Source organism: Lissotriton vulgaris, chromosome 7, assembly GCF_964263255.1.
Source record: "Lissotriton vulgaris chromosome 7, aLisVul1.2, whole genome shotgun sequence".
Taxonomy (NCBI): Eukaryota; Metazoa; Chordata; class Amphibia; order Caudata; family Salamandridae; genus Lissotriton; species Lissotriton vulgaris.
Genome location: NC_141695.1, coordinates 1,537,461,011 through 1,537,487,049, shown reverse-complemented (window position 1 = coordinate 1,537,487,049; position 26,039 = coordinate 1,537,461,011). Strand labels below are relative to the sequence as shown.

The window sequence follows — 26,039 nt, the reverse complement described above, 5'->3', positions numbered from 1 at the left end:
AATAGGCAGAGTCGCAGAATCTGCCTCTTTGCAACTGGTATTTTTGCATTTGGGATGCATCAACCCAAATTCGCAATTTAAGTAATCGCAAAAATTGGGATTACTTAAATTGTGAATGCATTTATGGAATCGCAAATTGTGATTCCCTACATGCAATGCATGATGCACTTTTGAATTGTGATTTCGCAATTAGGGATCACAAATTACCATCAATTTAAAGTTGATGGTAATTTGCGAAAACTTTGAAAAATGCACTAAAGTGCATTTTTCAAAGTTCCATGTAGCACACACACTTGCCCTTAGGGCATGTGTGTGCAACATGTGGTCACATGGCAATTTCAGGGGTGCATCAGGACATCCTTTTGGCACCCTTGCACCCTAGAAATTGGACGCACAATTTGCGAGTACCTATTTGGTAGTTGCAAATTGCGCATGCAATTCCCATTCAATCCCATAGGAATGAATGGGAAACTATTTTTTAATGGTGAATCGTAATTTTCAATTAGGTAATATCTAAGAATCACATATTTTTTAAAGCGATTCCTAAATGCATAAGGAATTGCGATTCCTAACAAAATTGCTATTAAGGAATCGCAATTCCTTATGTTTATGCATGTGCTCCATTGTTCTTAAGGACTGGAGGACTGATTCTGGCCAGAAGTTGTCCATGCTGAGGTTGCCTTTCAGGGATCTTTGTTGTTTGGAGCGGAATTGGAGGAAAAGTTGCATAAGGAATTCTAGGAGTAGAAATATTCCTCCTCCCTCAAAGGCGCAGCTAGTGAGAGACTGCCCTTTATGCATAAATCTCCCTTTCTCTCTACTTCCAAAAAGCAGTTCCACGGGTCTTAAGGCCAGTTCACTGCAGGACGGGGTCGGGTTCAGAAGGCAAAATCCACCTGCCTAAGCCTTGTTCCTGACTTTATGATGTAGCAGGAATTTGTGTTAGGCAGTCGCCTCCGGCACTTCCTCCAGGCTTTGGAGCAATCAACGTTTGACCCATGGGGGTTTGCATTGTGAGGCGGCACGGATACAGGATAAAGCTTCGGGAGGTCCCTTCCGCATCCAGTATCCGTCTGACTCCTTGACCTTTCAGGAAGATGAAGCAAGTGGCCATAGTGCAGGGGATTCATTCTCTGTTGCAGAAGGGAACCATTCAGGTGGTCCCCCTCTTGGAGGTGGGGTAAATTTATTTGATCATCTTTCTGGTGGTGAAGGCTATGGGGGGCTTCCACCTGGTTTGGGATTTAAAGGATCTGAACCAGTTTGTGTTGCATCTCCCTTTCAAGATGACGACCCTGCAGTAGATTACCCCATTGGTGCTGAAGGACCATCTGATGTGCACCTTGGACTTGCAGGATTTTCATGTACCCTTTTATCCCTCTTTCAAAGGTTTCTGAGGTTCTGCATCGGGGGAGGCATTACTAGTTTCTGGTCCTTCCAATTGGGCTGTAATCAGCCCCTGGGTGTTACCAAGGTGGTGGCTCCTCTTGTGACCTCTTTTCATCTCCAGGGCATCCTCTTGTATACGTATCAGGACAATTGGCTCCTCCGTGGTCCCTCGGAGGAGCTGATCCTGGGGCATCTGGTGATAGTGTGTGCCTCAATCAAGGCGCATGGGTTTCTCCTGGTGCTCTCTCAGGACATGGTGCATTTGGTTTGGGTGCAACTCTGGGGGACAGGTCCTTGCAGGCCTGCTGGTCTCTGAGAGAGGGGCAGAGGTCCTTTAATTATAGGGAGCTGATGGCTGTTTTCTGGGCTGTTAGGGGGTTTCAGGACTTGCTGGAGGGGTGCAACCTGGAGGTGCGTTCTGACAACCAGGTCACTGTGGCCTATTTGAACAACAATCGGGGGGATTCGATCCTAGTCCCTCAATGCGAAGTTTCAGACATTTTCCTCTGGGTGGACAGCACATTCTGTCTCTGATAGCTGTGTATGTTTGGGTGTTGGACAATGGGGTGGCAAATGTCCTCATCCAGTTCTTCACTTCCTCTCATGAGCTGTGTCTTACCAGGGAGGTTTCTAGCAGGTGTGCAGAAGGTTTGGTGCACCCTTCCTGGATCATTGTGCTACCCGGCACAATGCTCAGGTATCTAGGTTTTGTTGTTGGGCTCTTCAGGTGGAAGACTGGATAATCTGATGCTACCTTGGCCCTACCGCCTGTTGTAAGCCTTCCCACTGATTACTCAGGTTCTCAAGTTTCTGGAGAGTCCTTGGTGATGATTGTGGTGGTGTCTTTTTGTCCCCGTCGGTCATGGTTCCCCTGTCTCGGCCTGCCTGCTGTTCAGTGTCCATGGATGGTGCCATGCTTTCTTCTCCTCTGGGGGCTGTCCCATCTCTGGCTCTTCTGCTGATCTGTCTTCCGGTCTGGAAGTTGAGAGGCGGGGTTGCAGGACCAGGGATTGCCTCGGCAACTAGAGCTGGCTATTCAGCAGTCCTATTGTCCTTCCACTCTGAAGTTCTATGAGAGGCACTGTAGGACTTTTGGCCACTGGTGTGGTTCCCTCTATCTATCTCCATTGGAGTGCTCCCTAATGCATGTATTACTGTTTTTGGAGGGCTTTGAGAAGCGCCTTGTGGTGTCTGACTTTCGAGCCTGGTGGTCTGCCATTAAGGCTTTTCAGGCTCCATGGGGTAATCTGGATGATGTGGATGATCTTGTTGTCAGGTTGCTTTGCAACCTTTAACTTGCCCATCCTGTGTTGAAGCAGATTTTTCCCTTGTGGCATTTGCTTTTGGTGTTGAAGGCTTTGGTATTGGCTCCCTTCGAACTGTTGCAGTTGATCGATATTAAGTTTGTCACCTTCAGGTGATTTTCTTAGTAGTGATCACTTCTGCTCTGTGGATTAGGGAACTGGGTGCTCTCATGGTCAGAGAACCCTACTCGTCTGTTTCTGATGATGATGTGGTTTTGAGGTTGGTTGCCTCTTTTGTACCTAAGGTGGTGTCTTCATCCCATAAATCCCAGGAGCTTCTTCTGCCGGCTTTGGTGGAGTTGTCTGTCTCTTCGGGGACTTGGATTGGTCTCTGTTGGACGTGAAGCAGGTTTTCTTGATGTATCTGGATTGCACTTCGTATTTTTGGAAATCAGAGGCCTGGTTTGTTTCTTTCTGATTGGCTTCAAAGGAGGAGAAGGCCTCCTCACTATCCATCAGCCGGCAGCTGAAGTAGATGATTGAGCTGGCTTATTCCCTGGTGAGTGCTCCTCCACGAAGAGAGTTGTGGCCTTGTGGTCTGAAGTGCTAGGGGTGTCCATTCCTGAGGTTTGTCAGGTGGCTACATGGGCTTAGTCCAATACTTTTCTTCACCATTATCATCTCCAGAATGTTTCAGGAGAGGATGTACATTTTGGGGTCGGTGTGTTGCAGACAGTGTGCCCCTCACATTCTTTGTCTTTTATGTACCTTGTTTGAATAAATTCACTTGGGTGCTGCTTTAAGTGTGGTGTCCTTGGTGTGATTTGTTTGGGTACGGTTAACCGGGTGTCTGGTTTTGGTATTCTATAAAAGTAATAAATAGGACAAGGACCTAGCGACCTTGGGATAATGTCCTAATAAGTACAGGTAATCTTCATTAATCTTGGTCCCATTGTTTTCGTCCCATTCATTACGCATCTCCCTCGCTCCCAAACAGCTGGTATTTCTTCAGAGGGCAATCAAAACGAATGCTGCGTAAGTACGGTTTACGTACTACCAGTGAGAGGAAGTGAGGTTGGGGGAACCAGCCTTCCTTGTGTTCTTTTTTCTGCTAGTGGGATGATAGATCTTCATAAGTAATGAATGGGATAAGGAGTACGGAACCAGGAGTATTGAGAATTACTGGTAAGCAAAAGAAACTTAATTCTGCACTGGATGTAGTAGTGGCCAACATTTTCCAGATTTTAAGCTGAAAGATTGCTATGGTCCTATGTGTTATGTTTTCTTTTATGTAAAGCAAGATTCCTTTGATACTGTTTATAAGTAATATATTTTTAGTCACTGAACTACATACATTTTGCTCCTATACACAGATCAAAAATATGTATCCCAAGAACGAACCAATTAAAATGCTCATCACATTAAGCAGGGCTCCGGTGCTCTCACTTGAGCCTGGCAAGATTATTTTGCGTCTCACTCCTGCCATGGAAATCCTCACTGCAATTCCAGGCACTAAACAGAAGTCACTCCTTGTGCTGAATTTGGTAAGTATAGCTGTGCATGATTTGATTTTCATGGTATCCAGCATTGCTCTACATAACAACACAATGTATGTCATAATGAGGTGTATTAATTTGGCACCAAATGATTGTGTTGGACCGATGACTGACGGCTATTACAATATCCTTTCATTAGTTGTCCTATTATCAGTGCACTGTGAAGAAAGCAAATAGTATCTATGAGAATGCGGAAGGTATAGATTCAGCATACAATGGAATGTTGGTGATGTGCTGCCAAATTACGTGTGGTTCCAGAAGATGTGTTGCTACCATGAGTTGCATTGTGGGATGGGGAGCACAATCCAATTGCGAATTAGCAGTCATGTTTATCTAATTGATTATATGAGGTGACCTGTCAGTAAGCATTTACCTACCAGAAGGTCAGAGCTCAAAATGGAACTTCTATACAAAAGATGAGGTAGAGGTGTTTCGTTATGTGTGATCCAATCTCATTCATATGTTCTGGACTGTGTGTCATGGAATGGCAGGTATTGGTATCATCTCTGACAATGTTGTTACCTTAATTGCAGGACCTCCTTCTATCAGCCTCAATGGATATATCAGGAGGAAAACTGATGCTGTCTCTGGCAATGGAAAAGTAAGACATTTCTTAAAGCACCTGCAGATTACTACTGGAGCTGCTTTTTATTTCTTTATTTTTATATTTCTGTGGGTAGAAAATGTCATCAAGAAATTCTGTATATAGCGACAAGTCTTGTGATACACACCTTAGTCATGAAGAGTTTGATGGATAATGCAAACAGCATGGTGTAGTGAGCAGCAATGCAAGGTCATGCAAGTATTACAGACATTACTAACATAAATATAACCGATGATATGCATAATATTTACGTTGGGACAGGGTTGACATAAGGAAAAACCTTAGAGGACTTGCCAAGTGAAAAAAAGTTTAAGAAGGTGTGATGAAGAATTAGTGTATCTATTGTTGTTCAATTCTGTACGTTTTAAGAACTATGATAAAAGTTGAGAGAGAGTAGATGAAGTGTAGGTCAAGTGATGTACAGAAATACAAGCAGGTAAAATGACTGAAACTTTGAGATCATAAATGAAGTTCAGGTGAAGTTTGAAGATTTTGGTTTGCAGAACAACAATTGTCTGCAGTCCTGTGGATGGCTGTCTATGTGACATTTAACAAGAAAGCAGAAAAAGCTTCCAATTAATTGTGCTCTGCAATCAATTGCGCTTCCAACAAGTCCCCCCTTTTCAAAACCACAATGGACTCCTGAAGGAGTAATTTCACATAAACTTCAATAATAAGTAGTGGTAGGTATCAAACAAATTCAACCACTTGAAGTAAACAATTTAAGACAGTGAGAAATGTTACATATAAGATGTATCAAGGTCAACTCTTTTTGAGATCACATTCATATAGAAAAGCATTTATTCTGAAAAGTTTTTTTTCAATACACTAAATCATCTATCTAATCATATGGTCACAACAAAAGCACACACTATGGCATGTAATGTTATTTTCGTTACATATACAATCGTCATTTCTGTAGTGTCTTGCTAGTTTTTATGATGAACCCTCTTGGCTCCTAATGGACTCACTAGAGCTGTGACATAAGTATTTGCGTGGAATGCAATGAAAGCCTGGTTTAAAATGTTGAGTTCACAGTTACATGCAGACAAATAAATACGTGTAGTACTAAGCTCCTTGAGTAGTGTAGTCATTGTCAGGTACCCAGGCTGGGGAAGATGCTACAGCTGGCAACGAGGCAGGATAATTAACCCAAAGATCAACAGTGCTCTCCAAGCGAAATTGCCAATGACCAAGCAAACTGCTCGTGCACACCACGTGTGTTGTTGTGGAAGTATGGAATCAATGCTTATTGCATGTGGAGTCAAAGCACAGCTTTAGCCACTGTGAAGCAGTTGAAGACAACAAAAGTATTGCAAAGAATTTGCAAGTCTTTGGCAGAGAAACTGCTGTTCAGGTCCTACAGCAAGGATCTACACGCAAGATTAAATTATATATTACACAGAGCAATAACGCTGAAGGCAGATACGAGCAGGTTTACAAAGCTCAATCATTGATAATCATAACTTGCAACATAATGCTGTGAAGAGAAGTGATGCAATGCAGAAAGCAACCAGGTGTCAGAAAGTGCAAACTGACATTAAGAAAAGAAGAGATAAATGGCTTTCTGAATCCATTGAAGAGCCGTCCGTACCTGAAACAGCTCGCTAGAGAAGTTGCTGAGTGATTCTCAAAGCAACCTCATAGGTCTTCTTAAAAAAATAAAGGGCTGAAAGCGACTTTTGCAATAGGGAAACTTTTAAGATGTCTTCTGAGAAGGAAGCCACAGTTTCAAGTAATGTTAAAGACGACCATGAGGCCAACACTCCAAAAGGCCTCAGAGAAGATTTGCAATAACATGATCACCAAAAGGCATCAGAAGTACACTACCTTCAATTACAGTAAATGCCACACTGTTCTACCATGCTTCCGTGTTCCTGAAACCACTTACCCCTTTTCAACATCGCAAAAAATTACATTTTGGAGATTGATGGACTGTTTGGATAAAGACATTTTCTTCAATCTCAAAAACATTGCTGGTGATGATGTGAAGGAAGTCATAAAGACAGTACCATAAACTCCCGAAGATGTCACACAGTGTCAGAATAAAGAAACGTTGAATCTAAAATGTTATCCAGTACCACATGTTGATTTTGAAAGATATATTTTAAGGCAAGAAAATCCCAGAAGTTGCTGAAACCATTGATGAATTTGTGGAAAAATTCAATACACTCATCAAACACTGTAAGTTCAATCAGTTTATTGATGAAGCAGTTACGTGTCTTAGAGTTATTGATGGAATCTTGTCAGATTAATTCAGCTGACGAATGCTGAGAGGAACTCTTAGTCAGGAGCAAGTGTTAGTGGCTGCTAGTGCTGAAGACCATGTTGAAAGGCAAGCTGCTGACATGGAGCCGGAAGTGCCCAGAGTTATAATGTTAAAAGTAAGCCAAAGCACAAGACTAATGGACACAAAGTGATGCCTTCCCTTAAAAAGAAGTTGTATTTTAGATGTGGATTTTCATTTCCACACAAGGGTAGATGCCCCACTTTGGACGGATATGCAAAGGCTGAGGGAAGGGAACAATTTTCTAATGAATTGTGAAGCGATGGAAAAAGTAAGTGCCTAGCGGAGTTAAGTCAAAATGTCCATCAGAGCATTCCAGAAGCAATGTTCAACGCAAGCCCACAATGCCAAGCAGCGACATCAGATGAGACAAATCGACACTGAACTAAGTCAGTTCAGTTTAAATAACTTTATTCGATTCTTGTGAACCATAAAAGTTTGCATATATACAGAAGATATAAAAAGTACAATTAAAAAACATTTATGAAGAATGAACATATTCCCTTCCGTAATTGTTAATATACCAGCAAATTCAATCAATTTAAAAATTATCCCAACCTTCATCAGCACAATGTATGCATTTAATTGATTCTTATAAACATCTTCTCATTCAATCTTCATTTAAATCAGCATCAAACAGTTTACACACCTCAATATTATCTGAAAGTGAGGAAGATAGTTGTGCCATGTCAGTGTTTACCTCAGAGAAACGTGTACATGTTGGACTGGCTGCATGTGCATAAAAATTTTTGTCAAAGAAAAGTCTACATCCCAAAGCACCAAAATCATACAAACTTTTTCCAAAGATTGCATTGAAAATAAATGGTTGTTTGATACCTTTCAATATTGATGTAGTTCATTGATAAACATAATGTCTGAAGAGAAATACAATTAACTATCTCTGTTACTGTGGCTTATGCCAAAGTGCACAAATGGGCTGCATCAATGCCAATAAAAAGTTTAGGTTCATCTGTAGCAACAATGAAACACAAGAAAACAAAGGTGCCTTTGCTACCATTGATTTAAATAATGGATATAATCGACTAGAACTCGAAGATAATTGCAGGTACATTACAAACTTTTCAGCACATGTTGGTCTGTTTTGATACAAAAAGACTCAGTTTTGGAGTGTCATTGGCTGTGGAACTTTTCCAAGACATCATTTGACATATCATACAGCCTGTCATGAATACATTTAATTATAGTGATAAAATATTAGTTTTCGAAGCTACACAGAACGAGCACAATAAAGCTCTCACATAAGTATGTTGTTTACTTACTGATGCAGGTTTGACTTTGTTAATGCACACAAGTGAGAACTCCACAATAGAAAGCTCAAACTCTTTGACCATATTGTTTCTGATGAGGGTATAACACCTAATCCTGCTAACGTACCTGCGCTGTCAAATGCGATCCCCCACAAGTTGTTTCCAAGGTGCATTAATTTCTTGGCTTGGCTAGGAACTGGTTGAGCAAAGTCTAAGACGTTGCCATTGCAAGTGCTCCATTACGAGAATTGCTGAAGAACAACAGTTCATTTCATTGGTCAAAAGAATGTGAAAATAGTTTTTAAGGATCAAACAAACCAGTGAGAATGCTGCAGAAATGGCATATTTCAATCCAATGGCTTCGCACAGAGGTTGTTGTTGCCAATAGCCCAGTTGGGTTAGGCACTCTCAATTATACCACTGTGCATCATCTAGGGAAGGATCAAAACCCTCCTGAGTACCTTTCCGGAATGCCTATACTGGGCCAAAGATGATTGAAGTCTACATTAACTTCAATGTGTGAGTCCCCAGACCTCGGTCTAAGGCGCGCACTCTCTCTGGCAGCTCCGCGATGCTCGGCTTTGCGTTACAGCCAGCCCCTCTTTGTGGCAGGGTTCGAGGCTACCCTGGTGTAGCTTTCCCCCAACAAGCGCATGGTGCTTGTTTTTGGCAGTGATTTTGTATATACTGGTATACCTTTGATCTGATCATGCTAGTGTTACTTTTGTTGTAATTCTAGTGTTACTGTGTAGTAATTCGCATTTCTGCTCCCCTTACAGCCCTTGCACTGGGCTACTGCTTCCCCTGCTCCCCTTTGGCTCCCTGCCATTTTCCCACTGCCGCTGACCCCTCCCCAAACCACCCCACTCCCGCCTCCCAGCTCCTCATCCCTCCCCTACAATATGGTGGCAGCTGCGCGGTCCTGCAGCAGAGGCATGCAGTGTGCGCCGCTGGCACACCGATGGCGCACCCAAGGCAAGGGTATCAGCGCACATCTGTGCCTGTCTGCGCCCATCCGTGCCTGGCCCGCACCCAACTGCAAACCCCCTGGCCGCCCCCACAAACACAACGCCACCGACACCGCTACAACGCCAACACACTTCACAAACTCAACTCCGGCTGATCATCCACCTGCTTCAAGGCCATCCCGAATCTCACCCATGGACCTTTCTCCTGCTGAAACTGCTGCTTCACCAGGCAGCGAACACCCGAGCGTCTTCCCCCCACCCACCGAGGCAGGTCACAACAATCTAAGATGTATACTATTCAACACCCGCTCCGTCCACAGGCATGCCATCGAACTCTGGAACCTACTCGATTCATCCCTCCTCGGAGCCTGACATCGCCATAGCCATCCTGTACGGCTACAAGATCACCCGCAGGGACTGCACCAATGGACCAGGAGGAGTAATCGCCATTGTACACAGGAACACCCTCAAAATCTCAACTAGCACCGACAATACCCTCAGCCCAGCGGATCACCTGAACTTCCTGATCCACACTGATGCCAAAACCACCCTCAAAGGGACCCTCGTCTACAGACCCTCCAGGCCCCAGCCGCTGTTCAACGACGCCATCACTGATGTCAGCACGCATGACCTTGCATCCACAGACTACATCTCCCTCAGGGACCTGAATTTTCACCTCAAGAACGCCAACAACAGCAACTCCACCACCCTGCTCGACAACCTCACCAACCTCGGACTCAAACAGCTCATCATGACACCCATCCACTCTGCCGGGCACACACTCGAACCCATTTTTTCTGCCAGCAACCATGTCACCTTCAGCCACGCCACCGAACTCCAATGGACCGACCACCACTGCATCCACTTCTCCTTCGAGAAATGCACCGCACACAACTACACGCTATGAATTCCCCACCACAGCTCGAACAAGGTCACTGAAGACCAGATGATCACCACCCTTGCCTGAGAGCCACCATCCGACCCTACCGACACCGCCGCCCATGACTTCAGAATCTGGATCAACGACTGTGCCTTCACTCCCCCGATCAAGAAACCCTCCAACAGACGATCTGACAAGATGGCCATCTGGTTTACCACTGACCTCCAGGCATCCAAGCAGACCTGCTGAAGACTCGAGAAGAAGTGGCACCACTAACAGACACCAGACAACCACGCAGTCCTCAAGAACGCCAACTGCAAGCACTACCAACTCATTCAAACTGTCAAATGGACCTCTTTTAAGGAACGCATCAATAAAAACACGCACAACAGCAAAGAGCTCTTCAACATCGTGAAGGAAATTGTCAACCCCAGCTCCAGCTCCAACGACATCCGGCCGTCACAAGACCTCTGCGACTCCCTAACCACCTTCTTCCACCACAACATCGCAGACATCCACGACAGCTTCAACACCCAGATGCCCCCGACAGACGCCGACACCTCACACTAACTGCCCCCAGCCACATCGGCCTCCTGCTCTCCAGGAACCAAGTCAACGACAACGATACCTTCATAATCATGAAAACCATGCACTCCGGCTTACCATCCGACCCCTGCCCTCACTACATTTTCAATAAAGCAAGCTCGATCATCGCACCCAACTCCGGAAGATCATCAACAGCTCCTTCGAAACCGCCACCTTCCGGGAGAGCTGGAAACAGGCCGAGATCAACGCCCTACTCAAGAAACCCAAGGCGGATCCAAAAGACCTCAAGAACTTCCGACCCATCTCCCTGCTCCCGTTGCCGGCGAAAGTCATCAAGAAGATTGTCAACAGGAACCTGAACTGTTTCCCCGAAGACAACAACACCCTGGATTCATCCCAATCTGGATTCCGCAGCAACCACAGCACCGAAACCGCCCTCATCGCCGCCACCGACGACATCAGACCGTAGTGGACAATGGCGAAACCGTGGCCCTCATCCTCTTAGACCTCTCGGCCGCCTGCAACACCATCTGCCACCACACCCTACTCACATGCGTACATGACGCGGGGATCCGCAACAAAGCCCTCGATTGGATCACCTCCTTCCTCACCAGCAGAACCAAGAGAGTCTGCCTCCCACCATTCCTTTCCGAAGCCACCAAGATCACCTGCAGCGTTCCCCAAGGACCATCCCTCCGCGCGACCCTTTTTAACATCTACATGGCACAGCTCGCCAACATCGTCCGATCAAACGACCTCAACATCATCTCTTACGCCGACAACACCCAGTTGATCCTCTTCCTCATCAAAAACCCCGCCACCGCCAAAACCAACCTCCACGAAGGAATGAAGGCCGTTGCCGAATGGATGAAGAACAGTTGCCTGAAGCTGAACTCCGACAAGTCAGAGGTCCTCATCCTTGGCTCCACCCCCTCTGCCTGGGACAACTCCTGGTGGCTGGCCACACTGGGAGATGCACCCACTCCCACCAACTACGCACGCAACCTAGGGTTCGTCCTGGACTCATCGCTGTCTATGACCCAGCAAGTCAACGCCGTCTACTCCTCCAGCTTCAACACTCTCCACATGCTTCGCAAGATCTACAGATGGATCCCCATTGGAACCAGAAAGATGGTCACCTATGCCCTCGTCAGCAACAGGCTTGACTATGGCAATGCCCTCTATGCTGGAATCACAGACAACCTCCTGAAAAGACTCCAACTTATAGAGAACGCCTCCGCGCGCCTCATCCTCAACATCCCCTGCCACAGCCACATAGCTGCCCACCTGAGAGACCTGCACTGGCTCCCCGTCAACAAGAGGATCACCTACAAGCTCCTTACCCATGCTAACAAAGCACTCCACAAAGCCGGACCAACATACCTTAACAAACAACTCACCTTCTACACCCTAAACCGCCTGCTTCACTCCATTGACCTCACCCTCGCCACCATTCCACTCATCCACTGAACAACCTCCGGTGGCAGATCATTCTCCCACCTCGCAGCCAAGACATGGAACACCCTCCCCATCCACCTGTGACAGACCCAGGACCTGCTGACCTTGAGGAGACTTCTCAAGACCTGGCTGTTCGAGCAGTAGCAGCACCCTCCTCCTCAGCACCTTGAGACCCTCACGGGTGAGTAGTGAGCTTTACAATTTTTTTGATTGAATGTGAAGCCACATATAAAAGCTGCCATTTCGGTTACCCAGATTCTCACTGCCACGAGCCATGACAGTGACATACTGAAGTTCAAAGACATAATTACAGATCAGTCATGGACCCGACACATTCAACCTCCCACCCATAATGGCGAATGTGAAAAATACAAAAATGGCAAAGATGAGCTGTCCAGAACTCAGGAAAGAATGAGAGTCGAGAATCTTCACTCTGGAGAGTCTGTGACAGAAAGTAATTTAAGTGGCTCGTTGTGGTATTGTCGCCACAAAAAGAGGTCTCAGACACAGAGTCTGACTTCCATATTTATATCACAGGGTTGAAAAAGAATGAAAGGCCTATCATCTATGCAACTGCCTTTCTATGAAAGTTACTAAACATACTCTCTACATGTGAGAACTCTTTAAGCTATCCTGGGAGAAAATAGCCATCAACTTTTTCAGTCTACTCAATTATGGACATCGACTGACGGTGACTGTGGATGAGTATGATTGTTTTCCATTAGTTAAAGATCTATCACCCACAACTCTTCAGTGAGTCTCTAAAAGACTAGATATTATCTTTTCAACATGGAGCAGTCCAGCCATTTTGAATTCTGATTAATGGTCCGCCTTTTAACAGTAAAGAATTCAAATAGTTCCAAAACATCTGAATATATAGCATCATAAGAGTACACTTTTGTGCCGCAGGATAATGGACTAAGTGAGCATTTTATGAGTATGCTAAAGAAAGCAGTCCAGCGTGTTACTCCTGAGAAACTCAATTTAAAAACTGTATTTAATGTATCACTACAAGCTTTTTGTTTAACACCTCACTCGACCACAGGTGAAAGTCCTGCAACAGAGATGTTCAGGAGAACAATGACAACTGTGTTACCTCAGTGGACCAACAAAAGAGAGAGAAAAGTGAGAATACAACTTATGTAAAGGACTTGGTTAACAAACAGAAAATGAAGGCCTATGCAGACAAAAGGAGATTTGTAAAGAATATTACCTCTAAGAGAGGAGATCTAGTGATCATCCAACAGATAGGATGAAGAATATCAGATGGCCCATACAATGCTGAAACTTTCCAAGTGTTTTCTACCAAGGGACACATGGTCACTGCCCAGCACCTTGGGAAATCTGTTACTAGAGATGGTTCTCACTTACGGCATTTAAGGCATCCGATATCAAGTCTGGATGGTGAAGGAAACCTGAACCAGAGACCTCAGTGACTGCTGTCATCTCTTCGTCGTCTTCTAAAATCTTTGACATTGGAGATGACAGCTCCCAGCTTCCAGTAACCAGATCAGGTTGAATAATTAAAACTCAAAGAAATTTTATTGAGCAGATGTAATTGTACATGATTTTATTTATATCATCTACTGGCGGTCCCTAGTAGGTAGTTATAGGTAAAGTTAGGACCAAATTTTTCATTGTAATTTTTTTTTTATTTCGCAAATGTCTTTAGCAGCGCATGCCGAACCTTCATTATTTTCTTTTTAAAAACTTCCCCTTATTGGTTCAGCTGCTGCGTTGAAAGGTTTGGGGTAATTTGTCAAGCAAGGGCTGAGAAAAATGAGGGTTCCCAAACACGTTTTCCCCATGTTATGTCTATGGGGATTTTTCATTTTTTGAACACAAGTACACCTTGAACTGCTGAATGGAATTACACTAAATTTGCCACAAGCTAGATGTTGGTCCAGAAAGCATGCTTTTTGTGATTTGGTGTAAATCTATTCAGTAGTTTCAAAGATATCTAAGTTCAATAAATATCGATATATGGGAGCCTAACAGCCTACTGAGTATCTACTGAAATTTGCTTGGCTGCCAACACTTCTCCCAGGAATTGTTGGCAGCCATCTTGTGACTCAGCGTGAAGCTGAGTCCCACAAAAAAAGTAAAAAAGAAAAGTAAAGGGGGCATGGTAGGAATACCCTGACCCCCCAGATATGGTGGGGGGTCCCCAGAGGGACCTCAACATGGGATAAAATAAAACATTTTTAAATTGCTGCTATCGCAGGTGGGTATGTGGATTCACGGCTACCGCTCATCTTTTGAAAGATACCCCGGGGTGGGCCATATCCTGGGAGCATGTTTATAACAATATGCAGGGGTGCTCATGCAGTACCCCCTAGGGACTGCCACCTCCTTGGGTCTATGTCATAAATCAGTGCGGGAGAGGACCATATGGCCTCCCCCACAGCCCCATGGACCATCACCTCCCCTGGGTTTTATGTATTATTGAATGCGGGGGCTGCACCGACCCCCCGCTGCCCGAGGGACCACCACCTCCCCCGACATTCATTACAATATATGCTGTTTGGCACCGCCCCAAGGTCAAATGCAAAATGAATGGGTAAATAAGAAATTAATGTAGGGGGCATGCGCCCCCCATAGCTCCAGGGACCACCACCTCACTGGGGCAATCAGTAATAGAAATGCGGGGGGCCCGCTAGGCCCCCCACATCCCGGGGACTGCCACCTCCAGAGGCTCAAATAATATGTATGCAGGGGTCTGTTGGGGACCCCCAGCCTCTGGATCACTGACTCCCTGGGCAAATTTGCACTAGATGGCCATGGGGACCGCCACCCCCCATTTCCGGCTCTAGCAATGTTATGGGATGCCTACCCCTGGAACCAAGCAGTTTGCTATGGCTTCGCAGGAGCACCGCTCCCACCAAGCCACAGCAAAATCTGCTCCTCTTCAAAATGCTCTTGCTTGCATGAAACGGAGCAGAATTGCTTTTGGACAGAGGGAGCTGCATGTTCGCAGCTCCCTCTGTCCAAAAGGAATGCCGCCTCCCACAGGATGCAGGGAGCCGGCAGGGACCGTGGGGCCTTCAGTTTTTAAGTGGCTGTGTGGTTGTTTGAGTGGATATGTCAGTGTCTGTCAGAGCTGGACTGGCCAAAGTAGGCAAAGGACATTTCCCCAGTGGGCCGGAGGGGTGGGGGCTGGTTTTGTGGCTGGACGGGCTACATTTTACTTACAGGGGGACGGGTTTGGAGCAGTTATGCAATGTCGGCCCCCTGTAAGAAAAGTGGGAGCAATGCTTCATGGCTAACCCCGCAAACATCCCCCCGCTCACAGGGCCTGTCGAACAGCAACCTACCAGGGCTGGTTGCTGTTCCCAGTCCGGCCCTGGTAGCTGTATTAGGCAGTGAGTAGGTGTATGAGTGGCTGTATGGGTGAGTGAGTGGATATGTGTGTAGATCTATGAATCAGTGAATGGGTGTGCTAGTCCTGGTATGGGTCTGTAAATTGGTTTGTGAATGGTTGCGTGGGTTCTGGCATGATTGGTTACTTCATCCAGCTTCATTAAGGGTTATGTTTTCTTGCAATATTTGTGGGTTAAGTTGTCAACGTCACCCACCCCTATTCAAAGGGGTGTGGACCTTGTACGGTTTGGAAAAATATGACATTTATAACTTCACAAATATTAATAATTTGTGTGGAGATCGGCAGTGGGCAGAGCCCACATGATCCGCAGCTGATCGCGCTTCGAGGGGTCTCCTCCTGTTACGCCAAGATTCCTTCACTTGGCTTGCATTCATGCAGAGAATGCTGAGGATGCCAGAACATCATGAATGCTGCAGATTTCACAGACATTGTATCCGATGTATACAACTACGGAGATTCAAAGGCAATCCATGTGTTAATATTGTAATGCTTCAGTGAGGCACTGCCAGGTGTTTCATAATATTTTTGCTGTCAATTGAGAACTGGTACTCTCTCAACATTTGGAATCGAGCTGATGGCGTCTCTCCTGCTGCTCCTAGTTCACTACACACAACTTGAGGCAGGAGTAATTTACACCCCTGCTTCTACTCCGGATGCTAAGGACTGCTACCCCACAGGCCACAACTGAGAAAAGGACCTACCAGGATTTCCACTGCAGTGTGTGCAGGGCTCTGCAGCTGGGGGCCGTTGTGAAACCTGATTTATTACCCGGTTCAGGGTTGCTAGAAGGGTTCCTATTAACTCCTTCAAATTATATATGCGCTTTGCAGCCAAAAGGATGAACCTGCAAACCTGCATTAGTCTTACACTGGTTATAGCTGTGCCGGTAAGTCCAAATTTGATTATGCAGCAGTTACACGATTGAGGGGACATTTTTAACACTACTGGACCAACACCTATGCCCCTTAAGTCCAAGCATCATGCTGGCTCATCACGTCACACGGGGCCAGGCAAGGAGAAAGTCTCAGCCTTCCGTGACCATGTCCTGGGGCCCAGCCTGCTTAAATCTGTGTTTCCAACCCCTGTGAGATCCTTAAAACAGATGGAAGGGTCTAGCGAGGAATCTCAAAACTCTACCCCGGAGTTGGAATCTAGTCACAAAGGGACCTTTACCAGGGTGGTATCATATTAGCACCATGGCCACTACATTTAATACCAGTTCAATGGGCGAGGCAGCCAGTGCAGGTGAGGGAAATGTATCTCTTCCTATCCTTTTTTAATTATTTATTTTTATTTTATTGAACTCAGTGCATAATTCAGCATACAGAGTTGACAGCATAAATCATTGCAACATTACAGTCACGCAACCAGGCAACAGTGCATGAGGTGACTAGATAGGCACCAATAGGGACTGTTGGCATGTTCTCCCCTAAAATCACCCTGTGTGAATCAGCAAATAACATGGCAGAAGTGACACATGTGACCACCCGGGGTGTTGTCTGTTAAGGGGTCACACCAGGGGGGCTCCTATATGCGTTGGGTCGTCTGGACAATGGAGAAATGCCACCAGGAGTGCTCAGATGTCATCCTGCTGACTGGCAAGGGGCATGAGGTTCCAGTATTTAGTCAAGTGTGTTTGGCAGTGTGCTGCATCAGCAAGCCACACTTTAACTGAAGGTGCTGGTTTCCGGCCCTAGTGTATTGCCACCCGTCTCCCAGCCAATACCAGTAGCATCACCACTAATCAGCGACTGGCATCTGGGATTGCCTTGGCGTGCCCGAGCAAACATGTGAGTGGGTCGGGAGTGGCGCAGTCTAGGGTAATGGTGGTAGTGACCTCACAAACCGCTCTCCAGGAGTCAGACAGTTTTGGGCAAGTCCAGGGCAAATGTATGAATGTGGCGTCAGGTGCAGTGCATCTCACGCAGTTTGCATCAGCAGTCAAACCAATTGTGTGTACGGCCAGGGGAGTGCAGTATAGTCTACGTCAAAATTTGAGGTATTCCTGTCTCAGTCTATAGTTATGGGAGAGTCTTTCGGTCTGCCTGCAGCAATATTGACACTGGTCCTCAGTCAGACCAGTGGGCAGGTCTGCCACCCAAGCATCCCAGGCAAATTCTGTGTTAAGTAGCGAGGCTGACAATGTGAGTGAGTAAAGCCTAGTATTGAGTTGGCGAGGTGTCATGGTCACATGAATTTACGCAAGAGCCTTGTGGACTGGAGGGGCATAAGTGAAGTCTTTGTTAGTGTTCCTGCAGGTTTCCAGCATTTGATAGTAAAGCAAGGTGTCCAGTGGGGATGGCATAATTTCAGCTGTGCGTGCAGGAGGGAGGAGAAACTGGCCATCTGGGTAGAGGTCTGAGTTGGAGCGGATGCCCAGTGATGCTGTGCAGTGAGCCATCCCATTGTTGTGCAATGGAGGTAAGGAGGGGTTTTCTGATAGTTTCATTGATGGCACATATAGGAGCTCATTAGGATCGCGGACGGACTTGCGTCCGTCCGCGACCCCAGAGCAGGAGGGAACCTCCGCATGGCATGCGGAGTTCCCTCCTGTGCAATTAGGATGTGACCGCCACCCTGGCGGTCACATCCTCTATTTTTAACATTGCGGCGGGTGCGGCTTCAAGCTGCACCCGCGGCAATGTTAAAAATGCATGCATTGCATTTGCATGCAGAAAGAGGCAGGCACCGCGCGGTGCCTGCCGCTTTCTGCATGCAAATGCAGGGGGGTACCATAGGTACCTCCCATGTGCACCCCCCACCCCCCCCTTCACGTAGGGGGCCCGCAACGGGCCCCCGCAGTGAAGTTCCGTATGCTTTTCCACGGCGGAAAACCCGCCGCGGAAAAGCATAATTTACTGGCCATCCTAATATGGTGGACGGTGTCTGGAAGACACCATCACCATATTAGAGCTTTTCGGCCGCGGTTGTAAGCCGACCGTGGCGGAAAAGCTACGGACGGAAACCAGGACCCACCAGCCATCCTAATGTGGCGCTGGGGCTTTGGTCAGTCCACTGCGGTTTTTCCGCATCCTCGGGGCCGGCGGTGGCTTCCGCCGGCCCAGAGGATGCGGAAAAACAGCAATCCTAATGACCCCCATAGTGTGTCAGTGCCAGTCTGTTTACAGCGATCCTCCCATGCCCAGCGGATGCACTCTACAGTATTAATTACGGACAGGGGTACCTTATATGTCATGAATAATGCTGTGTGAAACGGCAGCTATGGGGGGCCTGGTCAGTTTCTGACGCCAAGTGCTGCTGTAATGGGGGAGGATCTAGCCAAAAATGCAAAAAGCTGTCCTGGGGACAGTAAGCATAGAGTTTAAGATCAGGAGTCCCCAAGTCCAGTGCGTGCAAAAGGAAGCATCAGAGTTTCAGGCAACCCGAGGCTGCCCGCCAGCCCACACCAGCATAAGTATGTTAGACCACAGCCACTTAAAGAAGAGCAACATGAGAGGGAGCGGGATGTTCAGAAAAATTCTGGTAATAACACCATTTTAACTATTGCGATACGACCAGCCAAGTAGAGGGGGAGTATATTCCAAGTTGGGATTTAAGCCTTGAGCCACTCCATCGCCCGGCCATAGTTTGCTTTCTGGAGTTCATTGGGGTCTCTGCCCAGCCACACCCCAAGGTACCTGGTCGGTACATGTATGCACAGAAATTTAGTTGGTGAGGTAGTGTTGCGACGGTGAGGGGAAACAGAATTGATTTGCTCCAGTTTAGTTGCGCCCTGAGTGGCCGACAAATCAGATCACTTCCCTTGTCATTGGGGCAAGATTTTTGAGTGGGTCACGAATAATATATAATGTGATGTCATACGTGTATATAGAGGTAACTAGACTGCGGGTTCAGAACCCAATACCATGTTGTGTGTGGTGTTGGTGCAGGCAGGCATCCAGGGTGTCCATCGCGATCACAAATAGGATCAGGAAAGTGGACCTCCCTGCCGTATGCCCCTAGTGATCGTGACGGAGTCGGTTATCTGTCAGTTAACTTTAATGCATGCAGAGGGTAGCATATATAATAAGCATATTTTCTGGCTAAAATGAGCCAGCAAAATGTAATCCCATCAGGCTAAATAGCAATTTGATAGAACTCTTTTATCCAGTTAGGCCTGGCTGTCTGAGGCCCAGATGTTTATTACAAAATTATTTTAATTAAATCCCCAATCGTCTTCAGTGTTTGTGGTGTGGGAGGCTTTTAAGGCTATGCTTCAAAGCTGTTTAATTATGTATAAGTATCAAAAGGAGCGCAAAGTCCACATATGGGAAGTACAGCAAGCTGTTGATACAGCACAATCCGCCTTAGACAAGGCAAGTCCAAAAGAAAAGGGATAGGATAAAAAACAATTCATGGCGGCCAAACGAAATATGAGGAACTTTTTTACACAGGAGGAGATTCACAGCTCCAGGTCCTTTCAGCAGAAATAATATGAGGAAAGTCAGATGTCAGCATATTTGTCTCTTGGTCTACACAAGTTAAACAAGACTAACAATGTATCCCTATGATCTTAAATCCTGTTTAAAATGTAGGCCTGTCTGAGGATAGAGATAGTGAGGAAATATTTTAATGGCAGCAGACACTCACGTTCTGATTCAGACTATTGATTTTTTCTCATCTTCAAGACACTGCGGCTATTATAATGTTCAACACTGAAAAAGAGTTCGATTTAGGGAACTGGGACACCATGGACCTCATTTATGAAAAGTGACGCATTGCTGCGTGAAAACAGCGATGCGTCACTTTTCACTGCGAACTCCTTGCGACATTCCTGAAGCGTCAAATTTAATGTATGACGCATCATGTCGCAAGGAGTTACAGATACGTCAGTATTTCTGATGTATCTGTAAGCGGAAAAGTGATGCATTGCTGGAGTGTGTCAAAAAAGTGACGCAACTCCAGCAATGCGTCCTTTCACATGGGGAAAGCCCCATGTGAAAGGGCTTGCGTCAGTCCTACGCCTGCTGTGAGGCAGGCGCAAGATTTTGACGCAACAGCGTCCTAAAAGTGACGCAGTGAAATCTCATAGATTTCACTGCGTCACTATTACGAGGCTTTTTGCAGGGGAACGCCCCCTCTGCATACATTATACCTGACTCAGGTATAATGTGGCGCAGGGGTTTAAAAAGTGACGCATCTACCTAGATGCGTCACTTTTTAAATATGGCGCAAAAAGGCGCATTTTTTACACCGCTGGTGCATCACAAAAAGTGACGCACCGGTGGCGCAAAACTGACGCAAGGCCTTCATAAATAAGGCCCCTTGTTTTTCACCTTGGCAGATTCGGGTTTCCAGACACCGTGGTAAACATGATCTGTAACCTGTATCAGGTCATGGGCACATGAGTCATAATTAACACCAAGGATGTTGGGGTAATTCAGGTGAAATAAGGCACCTACCAGGGGTGCCCTATGCCACCTATACATTTTGCTCTTTTTATTGAACCTTTGGCAGCAAGAATCCATAGCGTTGACTCCATTAAATCCACAATCAAAGAGTTGTTCAAGATCAATCTTTTTGCTGACGATATGGTTCTTTATTTAAAAGTAAACAGGGTCAATACTGAGAGTGCAATTGAGTTAATACTGGTATATAAAAAAGGAGATACAAGATCAACCCCGGAAAAATAGAGGGCTAAATGTACGTAGCATTTTCTCAATCACAAACTGGTAACCCATCCGCAAACGTGAAGGGGGCTCCAAGGGACTTCTTCCCCGTTGCAAATGTATGCTTTTTTAAATGTATCTTTTTTAATGCTTGCAGTGGTACCACTGGCCACTGCCTACTCTTAAAAAATTAAAAGAAAACATTGCCTTTTTTTAAACGCATGGTCGTCTGCTTTCCCCTTCAGGCCACAGTTCCTGTGTTTTTAACGATCTATCTCATAAATTTTAATGAGGTAGGTCAATTGTGACCCACTTGGAATCGAAACAGAGTACAGCACACTGTTGTGCATAGCTATTTGTGTTTTCCTAATAGCGAATCACAAAAATTCATTAATAGGAAATTGCAAATGTTTGTACATGTGGCCCAGAGTCTCTTTTATTTAACACCTCGTTAATAGTGTTGCGTTTGAATCTACAGGAACAATTTATTAGATATCACCTGGTCCTGTATTTCTGGGTTCATGTGTCAAACCAGCGATCAAATCTGTTTCTTCTCCACTATAAAGCCCTGCTGTCAAGATGGGCGATTCTCCCTCTGATATAAATTTGGAGAGTGTCATTAATTAACAATATCTATTTTACCTTGATTCTCTTCCTTTTCTCAAATGTCCCTATAAAAATGTATCTAAGTTTTTTAAGGAGTTATATTCCCTTATTATAAAATGTGTGTGGAATACCAGGCCCTCACGAGTAACATATTCCATCTTGGAATTAGATAATGGCCAGGTAGGACTGGGCTTGCCGAATTTTTAGGTCTCCTATAGGCAGTGCTTGCGCTGTCTCTTCTAAACTGCTGTATTCGGGTAAGGACTTGACACTATGCCTACTTTACGCCCTTCCTTTTAATTGGCTCCTGTCACTGTCCTTTGTAAACTGTGGCTTATCATAGGTCAATAGGCTTAGTAGACTCTCCTTAGTACTGCTTTGTCTAATCATGTAACCACCCAGGAGGATAACCCTGTTACTTGTAAGCATGGGCGGAAAATCCGTTTCGCTCGCGGATTTTGCGGATTTTCGGGAAATTCGCAATCCGCGAGATTCGAGAATCTCCCGCAAAATCCGCAAATCCGCGAGCAGCGGATTTTGCTCGCACTGCTCGCACTGTTCGCGTGAGTTCGCGGCTTCCCAGTACAACTTCGCGCCCCGCGAATAAGTGCTAAAACTGAAACTACTTACCAGGTTCAAAAGTTCAGGCTCATCATTAGTAGCCATTTCCTGTAGTGCTTACTGAGGGGCCCCTCCAGAGTTCAGTTGCCAGTTGCAACTATTATGTGACCCTGCTCTGAACCTCAGAATAGTTACACATATGCCACAAAGGTCCTGAATTACAGCTAAGGGAGACAAGCAGGAGCCAGGCTGGAAGTTAAAATCCATTAATCAGCCCCTAATTCATTATTGTCAGTTGGGGCAGGGCAGGTGTTGTAACTAATTTTGCAACAATGAAAGCACTTAGCAAGTGCAAAAGATCACTAATCAGGAAGCACTAAGGAAGCAGGTGCCAGCTAAAAAAATATTCTGTGACACATTAATCAGCCCCAAATTAATTCAGGTCACTTGAGGCAGGGAAGGTGTGCTTTGCTTTGCCGAAAATAATGTACACTGGACAACCAGAGGGTGTGGTGATGAAACAGAGGGTGGCATGGGTGGGCCAGAGGGTGGCATGAGTAGTCAGAGAGTGGCAGTGGTGACAGAGAGTGGCAGTGATGTAGAAGAGTGTCCCAAACAGGCTGGACACGTAGAAACAACAAGTTCGCAAAACTTGCGACCCGACAGGTAAGTTCGCAAATTGCGAAATTGTAAAAACCCTCGCGAACTGGCAGAAACACGGGCGAACACAAAAAAAAAAATCCGCAAATTCGCGGGAATTCGCGGATTTTGCGGATTGCGAGTTCGCAAATCCGCAAAATTCGCGAACGCGAGATTCGCAAAATTCGCCCATGCTTAGTTACTTGTGTTGTTACTCAGTAGGCTTTAAGCACTATTTGGTTAGGTTAAATGGTTTTCTTCTGCCTGCTGTTGGAGAAAGGACAGGCTCTCTCACAACACTTTCTTTTCTTGTTTTTTTAGCACAGCACGCCTCCAGAGATATAATGGTTCTAGTGACTTCGGTTTGTTGTTTGCGGCGCCGAATGCGGTTGCATGGTTTTTTTTCTACCTACATGTAAAATTGTTGGTCTTAAAGCGCCCCATTCCACACTTTTAATGGCAGCTGTGCCCCTTTCTTTAGACACGGCTTGTCTAAAGACAGGTGCATGGCCCCAATTAAAGTTAAAGAGAAGAATGGGGCTCATTTGCTAAAGAAAGCATTTCTGTTTGTCAGCTTGAGAAACAAATGCTTTTTTTCTTGTAAAAGCTGTGGTAAATAAATTTTACCTAATCATTTTTCCGTATAATTATCAATACAAGACAGCTCATTTAAATGAGAGGCAGAGTCCGTGGAATCTGAGTCATACGGGCTTTAATGGACAATGATCCTCGAGGATGGGATATCATGTTCCATCACCTCTAAGGTTCAGGAAGGGACATTCAACGTTTTATTAGCATTGCACATTATGTATAGTAAAATGTTACAATTGAAACCAATACAGTAGGCGTAACAGGTGGAAAGAAAGAGATAAGAACACATGTGCGTAATAGGAGGCGTGTAAAAGGGCGTACACATGGGCGTGCACTGTACATGTCAGAGAAACGTCATAAGAAACGTCACATGTGGGTGGATGCATAGAGAAAGTTGCAGGATCAGCAGAAACCCTTGACCTGCATGCGCGCGCAACTAGCATGACGTGGAACTGGGGAGAACTGGGGGCTTTGACTTTAGCACTAGTGGAGGAGACTGGTGTCTGGAATGTCAGGGCAACCTGTACCTATAGCATATCTGGTATCTCATGTTTGGAGGATGTAGTGTCTGAAGTAAAAGGTCTCTTGGGCAGAGGCCGTTCAATACTGAATGCTAGTGCGTGTATACGTGTCTTGGTGCAACGTGCCGAGCCATGGACCTACCATGGTAACGGATTCAGTAAATCACTTGCAAGGATGACAGGAAGGCCGGGCCCTTTGCTCTGCAGCCGGGAATATGTTTACCTATTGCACTAGACTGGAATGTGTTTTCGAGGAGGCTGAGCAGATAACTGTAGGCAAAACATGAATTTGGCAGGCAGTCCAGGCCGAGCCGGGCACCGCTTCGCTGGCAGGAAGTAAGGCAGGGGTCAGGGATGCGTACAGCTTTCAGAGACAGGAGAGATGAGGCAAAGAGGCCTCTTTTAAGGGCCTAGCTCGACTGGGCCAGGAAACATGGAGAAAACGTGTGCGAAATTCAGAAGTGCACCATGTAAAGACGTTGGCACCATATGCCTAGAAGCCTAATTAACGGGATTTCTTTACATGACTGGATAGCTAACATGTTAAGGATGGACGCAAATGTATTTGCGTCTTTCTAGCATGTACAGAACAGAAGTTACACGACATACAAGGAACATGGGTGCATGGATAAGGTGCGAGTGGGGGACACATTAGTTACCTGAAAATTTCTATTACCTCATTCCCTCCTTGGACCCTACTACACCCTTTAGGATATATCTATATTCATGAGACCATCTATCTGTTCGTAAAGCATCATTTGTTCTTCTTTCTTTATTCGGGAACGGGAACGTGTACTGGGACGGGGAATACAAGCTGTGGCGCACAAGCCGCAAATCGCTGGCCCACATTGCAGACAGAGACAACAACTGAATACTATGACCAATATTATTCCTAGGAATGATAACAATTTCCATCCCCAGGCGGATATTACACTCCAGAACCAACCGGACCAAGTCCAGGAGCCTGGATTCTGGTGTATCAGGTGAGCTATTTCATGAAGCCGAGTTATGGCCTTATACACGGATGGCGCGTTATTAGGAATAAACACGCAACAACTGGATCCGATGACTCTACAAGCCCCGCCCCTATCTGCCAGGATGACGTCAAGGACAGGGCGATTTTGAAGAACAACAAGTCTCATAGCAGACTGTTCCTCGGTCAGGTTACCTAAAGCAGAAGTAGTCTCGTTCACTACTGCTTCTAAAGTTCTAGTCAATTTGCGTATCAATTTACTATTCTGGACAGGACCTACAAAGAAAAAGAATCCTTTATTGAAATCTGTATATTGCTCCCATGTAGTTTCAGTCTGGTCGACAATCGGGGTCTTGATCTCCCTTCTATGTCTTACATGCACAAGATGCGTATTTCTGTGATAATCAGGCGGGGCTAGGAAAGCAGGGGGCAATAGGAACGCAATATAGCACGTCCCATCCCAATCCTATGGCAGACGTACACAGGCTGTCTGACCACATATAAAATAAGAATGGCGGGAAGCTTTGAAAGTAGACTTTCCTTTATCACTGAATTCGACAACAGTATTACATTCACTGTGTCCTAGATGTACTGAACCATTCTTTCTGACGCATAATTCACCTTTCACTGGTAAAACTGTAATAAACGGCACGTCCGAATTAGTCTCAGACTGCACATTCAGGATCATGAGGTTAAGTGTAAAATTACCTAATCCATACACTTCATTTTCTATATCGGTCCCTGTCCTTTGGGGAAGACCTTCTTGGTCTGGGAAACATATATTATTCATGACTGTATTCAGGTTCCCCCATATCCAATTGCCTTGGGAAACCGTGGACTTACTATCTAGGGAGGACATTAAAGTAAACCATGCACCACACGAACCATTATGTGTGAACGGATAAGGGAAGAGGGGCAGAGCTCCCTTGTACTTCTGGTAGGGAGGGAGTCGGCCAC

The 26,039-nt window shown here is 45.7% G+C and overlaps 1 protein-coding gene across 1 annotated transcript in view; it reads left to right on the top strand.

Moving 5' to 3' along the window:
• LOC147705952 (BPI fold-containing family B member 2-like) overlaps nucleotides 1–26,039 on the top strand; it is a 126,068-nt gene that overhangs the window by 64,088 nt on the left and 35,941 nt on the right. The window contains exons 11-12 of the mRNA XM_086932419.1: nucleotides 4,007–4,177; nucleotides 4,723–4,790. Of these exons, the coding sequence (XP_086788545.1) occupies nucleotides 4,007–4,177; nucleotides 4,723–4,790 (239 nt within the window). The remainder of the gene's footprint in view (nucleotides 1–4,006; nucleotides 4,178–4,722; nucleotides 4,791–26,039) is intronic.